At 47.6% G+C, this 21,191-nt stretch overlaps 1 protein-coding gene across 1 annotated transcript in view; it reads left to right on the top strand.

Moving 5' to 3' along the window:
* The window catches only part of LOC149983146 (elongator complex protein 4-like), a 107,988-nt gene extending 87,115 nt beyond the window's left edge, over window positions 1–20,873 (top strand). Inside the window, exon 10 of the mRNA XM_090239210.1 lies at window positions 18,586–20,873. Coding sequence (XP_090095336.1) covers window positions 18,586–18,717 — 132 coding nt within the window. The 3' untranslated portion in view covers window positions 18,718–20,873. The remainder of the gene's footprint in view (window positions 1–18,585) is intronic.
* Window positions 20,874–21,191: the final 318 nt, after the last annotated feature.

The raw sequence follows: 21,191 nt of genomic DNA, 5'->3' as shown, positions 1-21,191 counted from the left end.
ACTGAGCTACAGAGGACCGTGTTCTACTGACTGACAGCTACAGAGGACCAGATTCTACTAACTGAGCTACAGAGCACCGTGCTCTACTAACTGAGCTACAGAGCACCGTGCTCTACTAACTGAGCTACAGAGCACCAGGTTCTACTAACTGAGCTACAGAGGACCAGGTTCTACTAACTGAGCTACAGAGGACCAGGTTCTACTAACTGAGCTACAGAGGACCAGGTTCTACTAACTGAGCCAGATTGATGTGGGTACAATACAGAGCCAGAGTTCACACTGACAGCCTGATAGCCTGAATATCTTTCTTCAGAGCCAGAGTTCACACTGCCAGCCTGATAGCCTGTATGTCTTTCTTCAGAGCCAGAGTTCACACTGCCAGCCTGATAGCCTGAATGTCTTTCTTCAGAGCCAGAGTTCACACTGTCAGCCTGATAGCCTGAATGTCTTTCTTCAGATCCAGAGTTCACACTGCCAGCCTGATATCCTGAATGTCAATGTGTCTCTGTGGGCCGGCTGGTCTAAATACCACCCTGGTCGATGTGTCTCTGTGGGCCGGCTGGTCTAAATACCACCCTGGTCAATGTGTCTCTGTGGGCCGGCTGGTCTAAATACCACCCTGGTCGATGTGTCTCTGTGGGCCGGCTGGTCTAAATACCACCCTGGTCAATGTGTCTCTGTGGGCCGGCTGGTCTAAATACCACCCTGGTCAATGTGTCTCTGTGGGCCGGCTGGTCTAAATACCACCCTGGTCAATGTGTCTCTGGGCCGGCTGGTCTAAATACCACCCTGGTCAATGTGTCTCTGTGGGCCGGCTGGTCTAAATACCACCCTGGTCAATGTGTCTCTGTGGACCTGCTGGTCTAAATACCACCCTGGTCAATGTGTCTCTGTGGGCCTACTGGTCTGAATACCACCCTGGTCAATGTGTCTCTGTGGGCCGGCTGGTCTAAATACCACCCTGGTCAATGTGTCTCTGTGGGCCGGCTGGTCTAAATACCACCCTGGTCAATGTTTCTCTGTGGGCCTGCTGGTCTAAATACCACCCTGGTCAATGTGTCTCTGTGGGCCGGCTGGTCTAAATACCACCCTGGTCAATGTGTTTCTGTGGGCCGGCTGGTCTAAATACCACCCTGGTCAATGTGTCTCTGTGGGCCGGCTGGTCTAAATACCACCCTGGTCAATGTGTCTCTGTGGGCCGGCTGGTCTAAATACCACCCTGGTCAATGTGTCTCTGTGGGCCTGCTGGTCTAAATACCACCCTGGTCAATGTGTCTCTGTGGGCCTACTGGTCTGAATACCACCCTGGTCAATGTGTCTCTGTGGGCCGGCTGGTCTAAATACCACCCTGGTCAATGTGTCTCTGTGGGCCGGCTGGTCTAAATACCACCCTGGTCAATGTTTCTCTGTGGCCCTGCTGGTCTAAATACCACCCTGGTCAATGTGTCTCTGTGGGCCGGCTGGTCTAAATACCACCCTGGTCAATGTGTCTCTGTGGGCCTACTGGTCTGAATACCACCCTGGTCAATGTGTCTCTGTGGGCCTACTGGTCTGAATACCACCCTGGTCAATGTGTCTCTGTGGGCCGGCTGGTCTAAATACCACCCTGGTCATTGTGTCTCTGTGGGCCGCCTGGTCCAAGTCAGCACCAATGACTGACCGTGGCCTGCATGCCTGTTGCTGTGAATGGGGTTGCTCTGGGCAACACCTTTTCAGCCAGTCCTATGAAGTCCCCAGTATGCTGGTCTTTGTCCCCACAAGGGCTGTCCTCTCAGCCAAAAGGGGCTCCTTTTTTATGGGGACTATCAACTGGTGATAGATTGCACCCAGCCATTTTTATTCACGCCACAGTCAATCACATAGACACGCACATACACAATGACCACACACACACTGACCACACACACACTGACCACACACACACTAACCACACACTTGGTCTTGGACATTCATCCCATAAACAGACAGACGGTAACACACACACACACACACACTCAAACCCTTTATATCCTGATCTCCTGCTCCTCCACATGTCTTCTACAGAAAGGAGCTGTCTGCTGTTCTCCACTACTTCTGTTCCTCCGGACCGGAACATTCCTTCTATTCCTCATCCCTCTTAGAACAACCTCTCTCTCCCGCCTCTGCCATCTTCCCCCCTCTTGTCCTCCACTTCCCCTCTTCCCCCTTTCCCACTCATTCTCCTCAGCCTTCTACCCCATCCCTTCATCTTTTCCTCCTCTCACCTCCTCATCCCCTCCTCCTCTGTTCCTCTCCTCCTCTGCTGTTGTCTAGACAGCTGAACTAGCTGCTGCCTCATTAGGCTGGTGATCACGCTTCTGAGCATGGATAAAGGATAGGAGTGTGGACTGCTACTTACACACACACACACACACACACACACACACACACACACACACAAACAGAGAGCACTCAATGCCTTGGGATGCTCTCTGACAGCGGTTACCCTATGGATGAAATATCGTCTCTATGGATGAAATATCGTCTCTATGGATGAAATATCGTCTCTATGGATGAAATATAATCTCTATGGATGAAATATCGTCTCTATGGATGAAATATCGTCTCTATGGATGAAATATAATCTCTATGGATGAAATATCGTCTCTATGGATGAAGTATCATCTCTATGGATGAAATATCATCTCGATGGACGAAATATTGTCTCTATGGTTGAAATATCGTCTCTATGGATTAAATATCATCTTTATGGATGAAATATCATCTTGATGGATGAAATGTCATCTTGATGGATGAAATGTCATCTTGATGGATGAAATGGGATGAAATGTCATCTTGATGGATAAAATGTCGTCTCGATGGATGAAATATCGTCTCGATGGATGAAATATCGTCTCGATGGATGAAATATCATCTTTATGGATGAAATATCATCTTGATGGATGAAATATCATCTTGATGGATGAAATATCGTCTCATTGGATGCCATATCAGCTCTATGGATGCAAATCAATTTGGAGTCAATGAGGGAAGGGGGTAGGGAACACACTTACTGTGGAAAACTAGCCTTTCTTCACACTCACCTTTCTGCACCTCTGCTCCCTTTCTCATCCTTTCCTCATCTCCCCTCTCATCCTTTCCTCATCTCCCCTCTCATCCTTTCCTCATCTCCCCTCTCATCCTTTCCTGCTCTCCCCTTCTCTTCCCTCGTTCTCTCCCCTTCTCTTCCCTCATTCTCTCCCCTTCTCTTCCCTCGTTCTCTCCCTCTCTCCTTCTCTTCCCTAATTCTCTCCCCTTCTTTTCCCCCTTTCTCTCCCTCTCCCCTTCTCTTCCCTCGTTCTCTCCCCTTCTCTTCCCTCGTTCTCTTCCTCTCCTCCTCTCCCCTTCTCTTCCCTCGGTCTCTCCCCTTCTCTTCCCTCGTTCTCTCCCTCTCTCCTCCTCTCCCCTTCTCTTCCCTCGTTCTCTCCCTCTCTCCTCTCCCCTTCTCTTCCCTCGTTCTCTCCCTCTCTCCTCCTCTCCCCTTCTCTTCCCTCGTTCTCTCCCTCTCTCCTCCTCTCCCCTTCTCTTCCCTCGTTCTCTCCCCTTCTCTTCCCTCGTTCTCTCCCCTCCTCTCCCCTTCTCTTCCCTTGTTCTCTCCCCTTCTCTTCCCTTGTTCTCTTCTTCTCTCCTCCTCTCCCCTTCTCTTCCCTCATTCTCTCCTCCTCTCCCCTTCTCTTCCCTCGTTCTCTCCTTCTCTCCCCTTCTTTTCCCCCTTTCTCTCCCTCTCCCCTTCTCTTCCCTCGTTCTCTCCCCTTCTCTTCCCTCGTTCTCTTCCTCTCCTCCTCTCCCCTTCTCTTCCCTCGGTCTCTCCCCTTCTCTTCCCTCGTTCTCTCCTCCTCTCCCCTTCTCTTCCCTCGTTCTCTCCCTCTCTCCTCTCCCCTTCTCTTCCCTCGTTCTCTCCCTCTCTCCTCCTCTCCCCTTCTCTTCCCTCGTTCTCTCCCTCTCTCCTCCTCTCCCCTTCTCTTCCCTCGTTCTCTCCCCTTCTCTTCCCTCGTTCTCTCCCCTCCTCTCCCCTTCTCTTCCCTTGTTCTCTCCCCTTCTCTTCCCTTGTTCTCTTCTTCTCTCCTCCTCTCCCCTTCTCTTCCCTCGTTCTCTCCTCTCCCCTTCTCTTCCCTCGTTCTCTCCTCCTCTCCCCTTCTCTTTCCCCCTTCCCTCATTCTCTCTCCTCTTCCCAGTCCTTAGTCAGCGCCACATAAGTGTTTTTCTGAGAGCCATCCTCTCCCCTTCTGAGGTGTCAACGTCTTACCCCATCTGACACAGTAAAGTCACTACCATCTTTTACTGTCAAACGTAATGCTTGTAAACTGTTTGTGAACCACAGAGGAGAGGAGAGGAGAGGAGAGGAGAGGAGAGGAGAGGAGAGGAATTATGTTGTTTTTTTAGGAAGGCCAAGTTGCCTGAGTCAGCTCAGTGAATTCACATTGTAAATATCACTCTGTCACATCTGAGGTAAGTTTGTGTGTGTGCACTGAAAAGCATTAATAAGACATGATAAAACAGCCCTAGTAAATCTGCCCTGTATTTCATTTGTGGTAACTGATGCTGTGAGAGAGAATCAGAGGGCAGAGGCTTCCTGAACCCACAACCTGAGATGATGCATTGTGGGAGATTGAGTTCTATGGAATGTTAGCATGATCCATGTGAATTCACCTACAGGGCCAAAAGACTGTAACTGATAAGAGAGAAACTGGATAACAGTGTTTATGGTCCAACAGTGGTGTTTGAGATGAAGATATCCACAGGCTTGCTGACTGACCTGATGTGAAGGATAGACGAGGATGTCCAAGCTTTTTCAGTCCTCCCTTTATCCTTTTATACAGAGCCATTTTAAACCTTAGTACTGATTTCAGTATCTGACATTCCTAGACTACAGAGGGAAATATGTGCATACCAGATGTGTGTGTTACTCTTCATTGTTATACAGTACTATGGTATCAAAGTCATGGTTTGAGGGTTAAAATGTGTATTTGGGGCTAGAGGTCTCCCAGATATGCTGTCATAACCTATGCAGCCATGTAATCTGCTATGGGCCTATTGGAAGTGAAGGCAACACTTAAACGTGTTTGTACCCCGCGCCCTCTACCCCCTTCCACCCCGTCTTGCCCCGTCCCTGGGCTCCATGTCACCCCAGGGTCCAATGTCTGCCTGGCCACCCGCTGACTGTGCCCCAATCCATAACGCCAACGTCACCCCCTCCTCTTCCCCCACTGGGGTCATCATACTCTCACCCATTGCTCCCTAACACTATATTGCCCAAGGTCAAAGCTAGCACTGCCCTCTAAAAAGAAACGGAATGAAACTGAAAGCAGCTAAAAATGGCCCGACCCTGCGCTCCCCCTTAAAGCTACTGACTGAGCTAGCTACCTCAAGGCTACTGCCGGGGCTGGCCAGAGGAACCCAGAAGATATAGTGTAGGGCAGGGATGGGTAACTTGGATGGGGGTGGGGGCCACAAAACATCTGAACTCATCATGGGGGGCTGCAGTTGCTTGCGGGTTTGCTTACTCACATACATAGAATTTCATGCAATTATTCTCATTTTGCCATAGGGGGGAGAGAAATGTTTGCAGTTTTTAATATATCTGTGTGAGACTAAGAAAATCAATGGGGGCCCCCCGGCCGGTAATTCGACCATGATAACACGTTTAGATCGCTGGCCGCTAAACTAACTTAGCCCATGTCAGGTAACATTTTTAGATTGCTAACTGACTTACTTTTCAGTCTCTGGCTCAAGCAGAAAAACTGCTGATGTATAAACACCTTTCTGAATTACAGCTTGTGTATTCTACTACTGTCACTGGCAAGTAAGTTGAGACCCAAACTGAGATTCATTTGAGGGCCTTCAAAAGGGGGACGCGGGCAGCCAGTTGTCCATCCATGGTGTCGGGGGAGATGGTGATGATGATGTTATTGTCTTCTGTTGTGCTTCGTCTGCCCTCTTGCACTAGTAGTTACCTCCTTTTATGCTGCTTCAGGCAGGTTTTAGACACAACTGTGATGTTTAATGAATCTTATTTCAGGAACATGATCACCGTTTAGGACAAATGTGTCTAAATTTGCAACCGATGCAACTTTTTCATCTTCCATTTCAGAGGCATGGAGCGTGAGTGAGGTCTACTCAAGAGAAACACAAACATTCCATTTGAAATTAAAAACCCTCCAGAAATAATTGCATCTCATCAGTTTCCTGTTTTAACAAGTTGAATTCAATGGAATAGTTTGTTCAGAATTAGTCCCATCCCTTTCATTCCAATTTTGTGACTATAATTACCCCCAGAATTATTCCTTGCTCATCCTCCTGCCTTGTCTGTCTGAAGCATTAGCCACTGAGCAGAAGAGGCGTGGCTCCTGCGTCTCCGTCTGTGTCTCTGCCTGTTGCTGTGTCTCCGTCTGTGTCTCTGTCTGTTGCTGTGTCTCCGTCTGTGTCTCTGTCTGTTGCTGCGTCTCTGTCTGCGTCTGTCTGTTGCTGCGTCTTCGTCTGTGTCTGTCTGTTGCTGCGTCTCCGTCTGTGTCTCTGTCTGTTGCTGTGTCTCCGTCTGTGTCTCTGTCTGTTGCTGCGTCTCCGTCTGTGTCTCTGTCTGTTGCTGTGTCTCCGTCTGTGTCTCTGTCTGTTGCTGCGTCTCCGTCTGTGTCTCTGTCTGTTGCTGCGTCTCTGTCTGTGTCTCTGTCTGTTGCTGCGTCTGTGTCTCTGTCTGTTGCTGCGTCTCCGTCTGTGTCTCTGTCTGTTGCTGCGTCTCCGTCTGTGTCTCTGTCTGTTGCTGTGCCTCCGTCTGTGTCTCTGTCTGTTGCTGTGTCTCCGTCTGTGTCTGTGTCTCTGTCTGCTGCTGTGTCTCCGTCTGTGTCTCTGTCTGTTGCTGTGTCTCCGTCTGTGTCTCCGTCTGTGTCTCTGTCTGTTGCTGCGTCTCCGTCTGTCTCCCCGTCTGTGTCTCTGTCTGTTGCTGTGTCTCCGTCTGTGTCTCTGTCTGTTGCTGTGTCTCCGACTGTGTCTCTGTCTGTTGCTGCGTCTCCGTCTGTGTCTCTGTCTGTTGCTGCGTCTCCGTCCGTGTCTCTGTCTGTTGCTGCGTCTCCGTCTGTCTCCCCGTCTGTGTCTCTGTCTGTTGCTGTGTCTCCGTCTGTGTCTCTGTCTGTTGCTGTGTCTCCGTCTGTGTCTCTGTCTGTTGCTGCGTCTCCGTCTGTGTCTCTGTCTGTTGCTGCGTCTCCGTCCGTGTCTCTGTCTGTTGCTGCGTCTCCGTCTGTCTCCTCGTCTGTGTCTCTGTCTGTGTCTCTGTCTGTTGGACCTGACAAAGACCCAGCTCAGATCCAAGTCTTGTCTAGTTTTAAAGGTGCTACGAGTAACATAATGGACCTTTTTTAGTTTGTTTCTCTCTGTAAGTATAATGTGATGTTTACGACAACATTGCTGTGTCCGTCTGTCTGTGACTGTCTCCAGGGATATCTTGGGTCACTCAGACAGGCTGGTGACGCAGACAATAGATGACATTCAGTTCAGTTAGAGAAAGGGTGTGGCATCTTCTCATGACTGAAACATGAGATCCATCCTAATTGTCCCCTCTGTTTCTTTCTCTGTCTCCACCTCCCAAAATATACCAATAGCTCATGGTTACCTAGTCACTGTCATGTCCACCTCCTAAAATATACCAATAGCTCATAGTTAGCTAGTCACTGTCATGTCCACCTCCTAAAATATACCAATAGCTCATAGTTAGCTAGTCACTGTCATGTCCACCTCCTAAAATATACCAATAGCTCATAGTTAGCTAGTCACTGTCATGTCCACCTCCTAAAATATACCAATAGCTCATAGTTAGCTAGTCACTGTCATGTCCACCTCCTAAAATATACCAATAGCTCATAGTTAGCTAGTCACTGTCATGTCCACCTCCTAAAATATACCAATAGCTCATAGTTAGTCACTGTCATGTCCACCTCCTAAAATATACCAATAGCTCATAGTTAGCTAGTCACTGTCATGTCCACCTCCTAAAATATACCAATAGCTCATAGTTACCTAGTCACTGTCATGTCCACCTCCTAAAATATACCAATAGCTCATAGTTAGCTAGTCACTGTCATGTCCACCTCCTAAAATATACCAATAGCTCATAGCTAGTCACTGTCATGTCCACCTCCTAAAATATACCAATAGCTCATAGTTAGCTAGTCACTGTCATGTCCACCTCCTAAAATATACCAATAGCTCATAGTTAGCTAGTCACTGTCATGTCCACCTCCTAAAATATACCAATAGCTCATAGTTACCTAGTCACTGTCATGTCCACCTCCTAAAATATACCAATAGCTCATAGTTAGTCACTGTCATGTCCACCTCCTAAAATATACCAATAGCTCATAGTTACCTAGTCACTGTCATGTCCACCTCCTAAAATATACCAATAGCTCATAGTTAGTCACTGTCATGTCCACCTCCTAAAATATACCAATAGCTCATAGTTACCTAGTCACTGTCATGTCCACCTCCTAAAATATACCAATAGCTCATAGTTAGTCACTGTCATGTCCACCTCCTAAAATATACCAATAGCTCATAGTTAGTCACTGTCATGTCCACCTCCTAAAATATACCAATAGCTCATAGTTACCTAGTCACTGTCATGTCCACCTCCTAAAATATACCAATAGCTCATAGTTAGTCACTGTCATGTCCACCTCCTAAAATATACCAATAGCTCATAGTTACCTAGTCACTGTCATGTCCACCTCCTAAAATATACCAATAGCTCATAGTTACCTAGTCACTGTCATGTCCACCTCCTAAAATATACCAATAGCTCATAGTTAGTCACTGTCATGTCCACCTCCTAAAATATACCAATAGCTCATAGTTAGTCACTGTCATGTCCACCTCCTAAAATATACCAATAGCTCATAGTTACCTAGTCACTGTCATGTCCACCTCCTAAAATATACCAATAGCTCATAGTTAGCTAGTCACTGTCATGTCCACCTCCTAAAATATACCAATAGCTCATAGTTAGTCACTGTCATGTCCACCTCCTAAAATATACCAATAGCTCATAGTTAGTCACTGTCATGTCCACCTCCTAAAATATACCAATAGCTCATAGTTACCTAGTCACTGTCATGTCCACCTCCTAAAATATACCAATAGCTCATAGTTAGCTAGTCACTGTCATGTCCACCTCCTAAAATATACCAATAGCTCATAGTTAGTCACTGTCATGTCCACCTCCTAAAATATACCAATAGCTCATAGTTACCTAGTCACTGTCATGTCCACCTCCTAAAATATACCAATAGCTCATAGTTAGCTAGTCACTGTCATGTCCACCTCCTAAAATATACCAATAGCTCATAGTTAGTCACTGTCATGTCCACCTCCTAAAATATACCAATAGCTCATGGTTACCTAGTCACTGTCATGTCCACCTCCTAAAATATACCAATAGCTCATAGTTAGTCACTGTCATGTCCACCTCCTAAAATATACCAATAGCTCATAGCTAGTCACTGTCATGTCCACCTCCTAAAATATACCAATAGCTCATAGTTACCTAGTCACTGTCATGTCCACCTCCTAAAATATACCAATAGCTCATAGCTAGTCACTGTCATGTCCACCTCCTAAAATATACCAATAGCTCATGGTTACCTAGTCACTGTCATGTCCACCTCCTAAAATATACCAATAGCTCATAGTTACCTAGTCACTGTCATGTCCACCTCCTAAAATATACCAATAGCTCATAGTTAGTCACTGTCATGTCCACCTCCTAAAATATACCAATAGCTCATAGCTAGTCACTGTCATGTCCACCTCCTAAAATATACCAATAGCTCATAGCTAGTCACTGTCATGTCCACCTCCTAAAATATACCAATAGCTCATAGTTAGTCACTGTCATGTCCACCTCCTAAAATATACCAATAGCTCATAGTTAGTTAGTCACTGTCATGTCCACCTCCTAAAATATACCAATAGCTCATAGTTAGCTAGTCACTGTCATGTCCACCTCCTAAAATATACCAATAGCTCATAGTTAGTCACTGTCATGTCCACCTCCTAAAATATACCAATAGCTCATAGTTAGTTAGTCACTGTCATGTCCACCTCCTAAAATATACCAATAGCTCATAGTTAGCTAGTCACTGTCATGTCCACCTCCTAAAATATACCAATAGCTCATAGCTAGTCACTGTCATGTCCACCTCCTAAAATATACCAATAGCTCATAGTTAGCTAGTCACTGTCATGTCCACCTCCTAAAATATACCAATAGCTCATAGTTAGTCACTGTCATGTCCACCTCCTAAAATATACCAATAGCTCATAGTTAGCTAGTCACTGTCATGTCCACCTCCTAAAATATACCAATAGCTCATAGTTAGTCACTGTCATGTCCACCTCCTAAAATATACCAATAGCTCATAGCTAGTCACTGTCATGTCCACCTCCTAAAATATACCAATAGCTCATAGTTAGTCACTGTCATGTCCACCTCCTAAAATATACCAATAGCTCATAGTTACCTAGTCACTGTCATGTCCACCTCCTAAAATATACCAATAGCTCATAGTTACCTAGTCACTGTCATGTCCACCTCCTAAAATATACCAATAGCTCATAGCTAGTCACTGTCATGTCCACCTCCTAAAATATACCAATAGCTCATAGTTAGCTAGTCACTGTCATGTCCACCTCCTAAAATATACCAATAGCTCATAGTTACCTAGTCACTGTCATGTCCACCTCCTAAAATATACCAATAGCTCATAGTTAGCTAGTCACTGTCATGTCCACCTCCGTTGCTGAACGGAGCATTTTACAACAGAAATAAAACAACAAATGTTTTTTTATTGACACATTCTATTCATCTTAGAATTCCCAAACGCAGGTGGTTTCTGAGCCAAGCCACAGTGAGGTAAATGGTCCTCAGTCGTAGGGTTATTGTGAGGTCACGATCGGCCGGAGATCGTGTTACTCTCTCTCCCAGCACAAAAGAAGAGGAAGGCAGAGCTTCTCGTCAGCTTTTGTTATATCCAAGGTGGGCTAGAATTACCAACGTAATGGGATTTTATTTTAAAGCTACTTCTGCATTTTCTGTCTGGCCAGCGGAAGTATTCTCTGAAATTGCCATTGCAATGTGATGGCAGTTTGTCCCTCAAATAGAAAAGAACGACACCTGATTTATTTGGGGTTTGAGTTAGTCTGAGTTAATACTAGTTCCTCTAACTTTGACGAATGCTTTCCCACACAAGGTAGTGTAACTCGATAGCAGTGGGGGATTAAGGTTTTGGGAGGTGATTTGGTGGTGTAGGCTGAATGAACAAGTCTGGTGACTGACTGGGACATTTCTACACGTTTTCAGCTGGCAGACTTTCTCTTTCGGTTTTGACCCTTGACCTAAAGGACAGATTGGGTTGTGGAATGGGAGGGATATTGGACTGGTGTCATGGACAGCCAATATTTTTACACTGGCTGCACTGCATCCCAATGTTGACAAGGAGAAGGGAATTGGTTTTGGATATATGATATGACCAGTGTGGTTTTTCATGAATACTGAACAAAGCTACACATACTGAAGGCTGATGTCCATCACCTCCATCTTGAATGTGGAATTACCCCACGAACACCACAAATATTCTAGAGTTGTTGGAATGTGTTTGGTTTGTTTCTGTTATTGAGAATAATATTGTGTGTTTACGGTTTAATCTTAGTTCCTAACTCCAACTTTTCTGACTTCAATTGATGAACTGGTTAGTTTTAAGGCTGTTGATTGCATTTTCACATTAGTAATCATTTCAATGGCTGATTTAGGAACAGGATCAGCATGTTTCCTAGTGCTTTTTGCAAGTTGCAAGTGACACGAACGGTGCTAATATGTTCTTGGAAGTACAAACCAAACATTCTAAGTCCCTTAAGTTGTGTGTTCTCTTAAGTAGGTGTTTATGGTAAATATGTCATTTCCCTGAGCACGTTCCTACATTGGTCAATAAAAAATACAGGACCCTTTTAGAAGTGTGACTAAAATGAATGTGGACTAAATGACTTGTTAAATGATTTCCGTGTACCACAGTCATTGGCAGCCAGTTTCCGCACGTGGAATGTCTTTGATAGAGGGCTGCTTTGTGAGAGCGGGTTGGTTCCCTCTAAGCTCTGTTTGGGGCAAATCAGATCTATATGGATCATGGAAATGTGCTTACATAAAGTGGTATAAACACACCTAGACCCCAAACAAGTCCTTCTGTTGGAGAACTTTTCTTCCCCCTGCTTTCAATGCTAGCCCAGCTTCTTTTCACACGCAATCCCTGGGCCCACATTCACAAAGCATCTTAGAGTAGGAGTACTGATCTAGGATCCATATAGTCTCATTATAATCTAAAGGAAGCTAAACTGATCCTAGATCAGCACTCCTACTCTAAGATGCTTTGCTATGAGATTCTCTTCTACCCGCCATTTGTTATCTGAAGTGACCAGCTATGCCCACTGTCGAACGCTATCTCCCATCAGTAGCTGAGGCTTGAGGTGAGGTAAGGAGCGGCGTAAATAAGCTGTGGGGGTTTGTCCATTGTGGGGGGATATTAGTAACCCTCTTAGGCAAAGCCAGTCTCTGGGCCTGACCCCGAGGGCTCATTTGAAGTGCTTAGCGCTCGTTTGGGGCTTTGTCGCACCCCTCGCCCCATTGGCAGTGTCGACCCCAGCCCAGCCAGCCCCTGTGGCTGTGGAGCAGCACCGAGCCACGGACCTTTACCCTTGCGTGCCACGGGGGAGTGGACACCCACGTCACACACACACGCACTATATTCACACACACACTATACACACATACCCTAGCTAACACACACTCGCATACATACACCAGCTAGCACACACATACACACACACAGAGTCCCCCGTTCCCCAACTCAGCCAATGGTCTTATTTCCCTCTGTCCACTCCCACCCCCCTCCCTCTGTTCCATTCTCTTTCTCCACCCCCTGAGGGTTGCCAGGCAACAGGAAAATACTTCACACACAACCTCACACATGCCCTATGTCTGAGAGGGCTTTCTGGATCATCATGGAGTGTGGCGGTCATAAACGGGCTCAGAGAGAGTCTGTCTGTCTGTCTCTGTCTGTCTGTCTGTGTGGGACACTCATCCAATGGCCAACATATCACCACGTAGACTTCTTTTAATGGGAAGTTATATCACAGCTGTGAGTTATATGAAACACTGTGTGTAACTGCACTGCAATTCCACTGTCAATCTATACCAATACTGTATATAATACATACCAATACTGTATATAATACATACCAATGGGTATCAGCAATGTCTTTGTCACTGCCATGTGAATGCATGGATTTAGGGTCACTTCAACTTTTGATCATGGAAGGTTTGTCACCTCTCTGATAGTCTGAGATGTCTTCTCAGACCTGCTGTCACAGAGGCCCCAGGGAGGGCTGTTGGTACTCTGCCTCTCCCTCTCTTGTCGCCATCGATTGCTCTGGTCTGCCCCTGAACTCAAACGTTAGGGGAGCTGAGCAGCTCTTCTGGATTGGTTTGACCTTCCTCTTCGCACATGCTCAGTGGGGGTCTGCGATCCCAGAGCCAAACACACACACACAGTACACACACACAGTACACACACACACACACACACACCAGGCAGGTAGCGAGGTCTGTAGGTGTCTGACAGCCAGACAACGGTGTGATGTGTTTTCTGTCCTCACCCACTGAGGAACGATGTATATGTCATTGATTGTCTCTCGACACAGTTTCCGCTGCTGTGCACTTAGCAGGGCTGACTCCTGGCCTGATCAATGCATTGTTTGTCTTTTTCAATCACACTCCACTGAGCTGGAGACACCAAAGGTCACACAGGCAAAGTTTTGGCAGGGGTGGAGGGGGCATGTGGAAGCCCTGTAGCATGATGTGGGTGTGTTGTAGGAATGTGCTTTTTATTTCCCACTGAAAAGAAAAGACAGGTCATCACTGATGTTTTTGACAACCTGTCATCTATCATGGTTGTGCTGTGATGCTTAGTCAAATCCAGCTAACTTCATCTAGTCTGTATCAAATGACCTGAATCACCAGGGGTTATGACCTTCACCCATTCCTGTAGACACTGCCGGTAGGCATCGTCTGTCCTTACCCTCTCTCACCATTCCTGTAGACACTACCGGTAGGCATCGTCTGTCATTACCCTCTCTCACCATTCCTGTAGACACTACCGGTAAGCATCGTCTGTCCTTACCCTCTCTCACCATTCCTGTAGACACTACCGGTAAGCATCGTCTGTCCTTACCCTCTCTCACCATTCCTGTAGACACTACCGGTAGGCATCGTCTGTCCGTACCCTCTCTCACCATTCCTGTAGACACTACCGGTAAGCATCGTCTGTCCTTACCCTCTCTCACCATTCCTGTAGGCACTACCGGTAGGCATCGTCTGTCCTTACCCTCTCTCACCATTCCTGTAGGCACTACCGTCTGTCCTTACCCTCTCTCACCATTCCTGTAGACACTACCGGTAGGCATCGTCTGTCCGTACCCTCTCTCACCATTCCTGTAGAGACTACCGGTAGGCATCGTCTGTCCTTACCCTCTCTCACCATTCCTGTAGACACTACCGGTAGGCATCGTCTGTCATTACCCTCTCTCACCATTCCTGTAGACACTACCGGTAGGCATCGTCTGTCCTTACCCCCTCTCACCATTCCTGTAGGCACTACCGTCTGTCCTTACCCTCTCTCACCATTCTTGTAGACACTACCGGTAGGCATCGTCTGTCCTTACCCTCTCTCACCATTCCTATAGACACTACCGGTAGGCATCGTCTGTCCTTACCCTCTCTCACCATTCCTGTAGACACTACCGGTAGGCATCGTCTGTCCTTACCCTCTCTCACCATTCCTGTAGACACTACCGGTAGGCATCGTCTGTCCTTACCCTCTCTCACCATTCCTGTAGACACTACCGGTAGGCATCGTCTGTCCTTACCCTCTCTCACCATTCCTGTAGACATTACCGGTAGGCATCGTCTGTCCTTACCCTCTCTCACCATTCCTGTAGGCACCTCCGGTAGGCATCGTCTGTCCTTACCCTCTCTCACCATTCCTGTAGGCACTACCGTCTGTCCTTACCCTCTCTCACCATTCCTGTAGACACTACCGGTAGGCATCGGCTGTCTTTACCCTCTCTCACCATTCCTGTAGGCACTACCGGTAGGCATTGTCTGTCCTTACCCTCTCTCACCATTCCTGTAGACACTACCGGTAGGCATCGTCTGTCCTTACCCTCTCTCACCATTCCTGTAGGCACCTCCGGTAGGCATCGTCTGTCCTTACCCTCTCTCACCATTCCTGTAGACACTACCGGTAGGCATCGTCTGTCCTTACCCTCTCTCACCATTCCTGTAGGCACCTCCGGTAGGCATCGTCTGTCCTTACCCTCTCTCACCATTCCTGTAGACATTACCAGTAGGCATCATCTGTCCTTACCCTCTCTCACCATTCCTGTAGACACTACCAGTAGGCATCTTCTGTCCTTACCCTCTCTCACCATTCCTGAAGGCACTACCGTCTGTCCTTACCTTCTCTCACCATTCCTGTAGACACTACCGGTAGGCATCGTCTGTCCTTACCCTCTCTCACCATTCCTATAGACATTACCGGTAGGCATCGTCTGTCCTTACCCTCTCTCACCATTCCTGTAGACACTACTTGTAGGCATTGTCTGTCCTTACCCTCTCTCACCATTCCTGTAGGCACTACCGTCTGTCCTTACCCTCTCTCACCATTCCTGTAGACACTACCGGTAGGCATCGGCTGTCCTTACCCTCTCTCACCATTCCTGTAGGCACTACCGGTAGGCATCGTCTGTCCTTACCCTCTCTCACCATTCCTGTAGACACTACCGGTAGGCATTGTCTGTCCTTACCCTCTCTCACCATTCCTGTAGACACTACCGGTAGGCATCGGCTGTCCTTACCCTCTCTCACCATTCCTGTAGGCACTACCGGTAGGCATCGTCTGTCCTTACCCTCTCTCACCATTCCTGTAGACACTACCGGTAGGCATCGTCTGTCCTTACCCTCTCTCACCATTCCTGTAGGCACCTCCGGTAGGCATCGTCTGTCCTTACCCTCTCTCACCATTCCTGTAGGCACTACCGTCTGTCCTTACCTTCTCTCACCATTCCTGTAGACACTACCGGTAGGCATCGTCTGTCCTTACCCTCTCTCACCATTCCTGTAGGCACTACCGGTAGGCATCGTCTGTCCTTACCCTCTCTCACCATTCCTGTAGACACTACCGGTAGGCATTGTCTGTCCTTACCCTCTCTCACCATTCCTGTAGACACTACCGGTAGGCATCGTCTGTCCTTACCCTCTCTCACCATTCCTGTAGACACTACCGGTAGGCATCGTCTGTCCTTACCCTCTGTCACCTTAGGTTAAGCATGGTCTTAACAACATCCTCTCTAGACTTTAGCATCTCCAGATGAACCTCTTGCTCCTCATCTACATTCTCCAGGCTCAACCAGGCTTTACCTGCCCATAGATCACCTCTGGGCTCTGATTCCTCCTGTTTCCTGCTGCTGCCTGTCAGACACGTAGGTCATTGGTATGGTGTATCTTTATGGTCTGACATACTTCACCCTGACAACACAGGGGAGACATGTTCACTGGACAGGAGAGGTTCAGTTGTCCATGTGACAGACTGACTGCTGACCTAGGAGCTGCTGGAGGGGCTTGAGAATCCCTTTAAATCCAATTTAATTCAAAACTGCATTTGGGAGATCTCAATACCCTTTACAATAGACATTTAGAAAGGAAATAAAACATTTCCGTACAAACTTTGTTGAATGCAACGGGAATGGTACCAGCTTGTTAGAAGTTCTATTAAAATGAGCCATATCAGATCAACTGTAAAGCCCCAATCTAGAAGCCCTGATAATGCTGTAGCCAAGTGGAATGTGCAGGTCCACCCCCAGAGGCTTTGTGGAGTGGGACGTCATCTCTTCATGTAGGGATGCTGTTATCCCTGTACCCAAACACATAGTCATTAGAGGACATATGAGGATATCTGGGAGGAGAGGGGCTCTCCTTAAGCTGCGTGGCTGGAGGGGGTGAGGGTCGGGCAGGCACAGGGGGTTAAGAGAGGTGGGTGGAGGTGTGGACCACTGGGTTTCGGATGTCTAGTAGATTCCACCTGAGGTAAATTATAGGGGTTTAGGTTCTACTAGGCAGAGCAGAACATTGCCATCCCACACATTTCCTCACCATACAGTACACACACTCATTTCCCCAATACACATCAACTCTGATAACACACACACACAATCTTAATTTAGAGAGATCCTCGCTTACAGCCCAGAGATACTCAGAAGCAGCCTCTGTCCGTAAACACTCCACCCCACATACACACACTGGGCCGACTCATCGCCTCCACTGGGCCAACTCATCGCCTCCTGAAGTGCCGTTAACGGCCACTCTTATGACCCCTCGGGAGGACCAGGGCAGCCCCTCTTAGCCTGTTGAGTTGTTAGCGTTGAGGCTTTACGTCAGTAGGCCACATTAGCCTAGCGTCTTTGTGTTGTTATGCCCCTCCGAGAGGACCAGGGCAGCCCCTCTTAGCCTGTTGAGTTGTTAGCGTGTTAGCGTTGAGGCTTTACGTCAGTAGGCCACATTAGCCTTGCGTCTTTGTGTTGTTATGACCCTCCGAGAGGACCAGGGCAGCCCCTCTTAGCCTGTTGAGTTGTTAGCGTGTTAGCGTTGAGGCTTTACGTCAGTAGCCTAGTGTCTTTGTGTTGTTATGTTGGCACAGAGCAGCTCCAGAGATTAGTCCTACTGGGGAACAAGTTACTCTTGCTGCTAAAGAGCTTGATTCTAATGACTCCGGTATTAGCCCTAGTCAAGTGTGTTACACACTCACACACACACACACTCTCCACACAAATTCTCAAACTCGTACAATCTCACGCATACACATTACTCTATGCACACCTTGACAAAGCACACACACACACCGTGTCCCCTCTGAGCTGTCACAGAGCTAAATCTCTCTGAGGTATTTAGCGACACGCTAGCAGGTTTCCTCCACACTGGCCGTGCTGAGCAGAAGGGAGTCCTAAAGCAGCTGAAACCACTTACACCAGAGCTCTCAACCCTGTTCCTGGAGAGATACCCTCCTGGAGCTTTTCTCTCCAACCAGCTAGTTATTAGAATCAGGTGTGCTAGATTAGGTTTGTAGAAACAACCTGCAGGACGGTAGCTCTCCAGGAACAGCGTTAGAGAGCTCTGATTTACACCCAACATGGGCTCTCTGTGACCACAACATCACTGGAGTGGAGAGTGCCACTGTTTATGTTGATGTGTTTCTGTCAACAAAGTAAATAATGTCTCTCCCTCTTTTTTCCCCCTCCATCTCCCCTCTCACTTTTTTGCGCTCTCTTTCTCTCCCCCCCTTTCCTCTTTCTCTCCCCCCTCCCCTCTCTCTCTCTCTCTCTCTCCCCTTGCCTCTTTCTCTCCCCACTCCTCTCTCTCTCTCTCTCCCCTTTTCTCTTTCTCTCCCCCCTCCTCTCTCTCTCTCTCTCTGTTTTCAGAGACTACATCTGCCTCCAGACCTGTCAGAGACAGTGAGTCGTGTGAGCCGGGGAGAGCTGACAGGGACAGCCATGGTGGGCTCCTCAGGCTGTGGCTCCGGCTCCACTGGCAACAGACATCTGGACTTCTAGAACCCCACTCACCATCATCGCCGCTGGCAACAAACATCTGGACTTCTAGAACCCCCTCACCATTATCACCGCTGGCAGCAAACATCTGGACTTCTAGAACCCCCTCACCATTATCACCGCTGGCAGCAAACATCTGGACTTCTAGAACCCCCTCACCATTATCACCGCTGGCAGCAAACATCTGGACTTCTAGAACCCTCTCACCATTATCACCGCTGGCAGCAAACATCTGGACTTCTAGAACCCCACTCACCATTATCACCGCTGGCAAACAACATCTGGATTTCCAGAACCCCCTCACCATTATCACCGCTGGCAACAAACATCTGGACTTCTAGAACCCCCCTCACCATTATCACCGCTGGCAGCAAACATCTGGACTTCTAGAACCCCCTCACCATTATCACCGCTGGCAGCAAACATCTGGACTTCTAGAACCCCCTCACCATTATCACCGCTGGCAGCAAACATCTGGACTTCTAGAACCCCCTCACCATTATCACCGCTGGCAACCAACATCTGGATTTCCAGAACCCCCTCACCATTATCACCGCTGGCAACAAACATCTGGACTTCTAGAACCCCCCTCACCATTATCACCGCTGGCAACCAACATCTGGATTTCCAGAACCCCCTCACCATTATCACCGCTGGCAGCAAACATCTGGACTTCTAGAACCCCCTCACCATTATCACCGCTGGCAGCAAACATCTGGACTTCTAGAACCCCCTCACCATTATCACCGCTGGCAACCAACATCTGGATTTCCAGAACCCCCTCACCATTATCACCGCTGGCAACAAACATCTGGACTTCTAGAACCCCCCTCACCATTATCACCGCTGGCAACCAACATCTGGATTTCCAGAACCCCCTCACCATTATCACCGCTGGCAACCAACACCTGGACTTCTAGAACCCCCCTCACCATTATCACCGCTGGCAACCAACATCTGGATTTCCAGAACCCCCTCACCATTATCACCGCTGGCAACCAACACCTGGACTTCTAGAACCCCCTCACCATTATCACCGCTGGCAACAAAGACCTGGACTTCTAGAACCCCCTCACCATTATCACCGCTGGCAACAAACACCTGGACTTATAGAACCCCCTCACCATTATCACCGCTGGCAACAAACACCTGGACTTATAGAACCCCCTCACCATTATCACCGCTGGCAACAAACATCTGGACTTCTAGAACCCCCTCACCATTATCACAGCTGGCAACAAACACCTGGACTTCTAGAACCCCCTCACCATTATCACCGCTGGGCAACAAACATCTGGACTTCTAGAACCCCCTCACCATTATCACAGCTGGCAACAAACATCTGGACTTCTAGAACTGCTGGGACTCTTTCGCCATGGCAACCCATTACCCATGGTTACTCTGCAGACTGTTACACCACTGTCACATTGTCAACTGTTTCCCTGCCAACTGTTTTCACCCGCCAATCTTTTCCCTTCAACTGTCCAAGTGGCCTAGCAGCCTCCTTCCTTCCTTTCCTAGGACACTTTGACATTTGATATTTTAGTAAATGCTATTGTCTAGAGCGACTTACAATACCTGTATTGAAGTAAGGAGGCAGCGACACTCCATCCAAGCCCCTCTATGTAACTCTGTCATCTTGTTGTGACTGGGCCTGTCTCAGAGAGAGAGAGAAGGTGGGGGGATCATTTCAACGGGATATCTGTAATGAAACACAAGATACACCTTTCTGCTATTTCACCATCCTGCTATTTCACCATCCTGCTATTTCACCATCCTGCTATTTCACCATCCTGCTATTTCACCATCCTGCTATTTCACCATCCTGCTATTTCACCATCCTGCTATTTCACCATCCTGCTATTTCACCATCCTGCTATTTCACCATCCTGCTATTTCACCATCCTGCTATTTCACCTTTCTGCTATTTCACCATCCTGCTATTTCACCATCCTGCTATTTCACCATCCTGCTATTTCACCATCCTGCTATTTCACCATCCTGCTATTTCACCATCCTGCTATTTCACCATCCTGCTATTTCACCTTTCTGCTATTTCACCATCCTGCTATTTCACCTTTCTGCTATTTCACCATTCAATCAAAGGCATGTTGAAAATGTGTTTTTTGATAAGTTGAATAAATGTGTATAAATCCATATCTCCATGTTTCATAGCCTGTTTTCTAGCTTATTTAGAACTCTGGAGGTTTCTATCGTAACACCCATATTCTCCACAGATCTTTTCTGTCTGGCTTGTTCCCTAGTAATGGTTGAGGTGAGCATTTGGATAGGGCAAGCTGATCTTAGATCTGTAGTTAGGGGCAACCAGGAGTAAAGGGTTGGATGTGGGCGCAGGCTTCACAGCTCATCAGGTCTGTTATCTGGATGGGCGGCTCTGCTATGACAAGACCAAAACAACAAATGAGGTCAGATGGTGACATGGAGAAAGACTGAATATACAGCATGTAAAATAAAAC

This window comes from Oncorhynchus mykiss, chromosome 6 (genome assembly GCF_057628025.1).
Source record: "Oncorhynchus mykiss isolate SJ-2025 chromosome 6, ASM5762802v1, whole genome shotgun sequence".
NCBI lineage: Eukaryota > Metazoa > Chordata > Actinopteri > Salmoniformes > Salmonidae > Oncorhynchus > Oncorhynchus mykiss.
The sequence above is the reverse complement of the archived record's forward strand: the minus strand, read 5'-3'. Positions and strand labels throughout refer to the sequence as shown.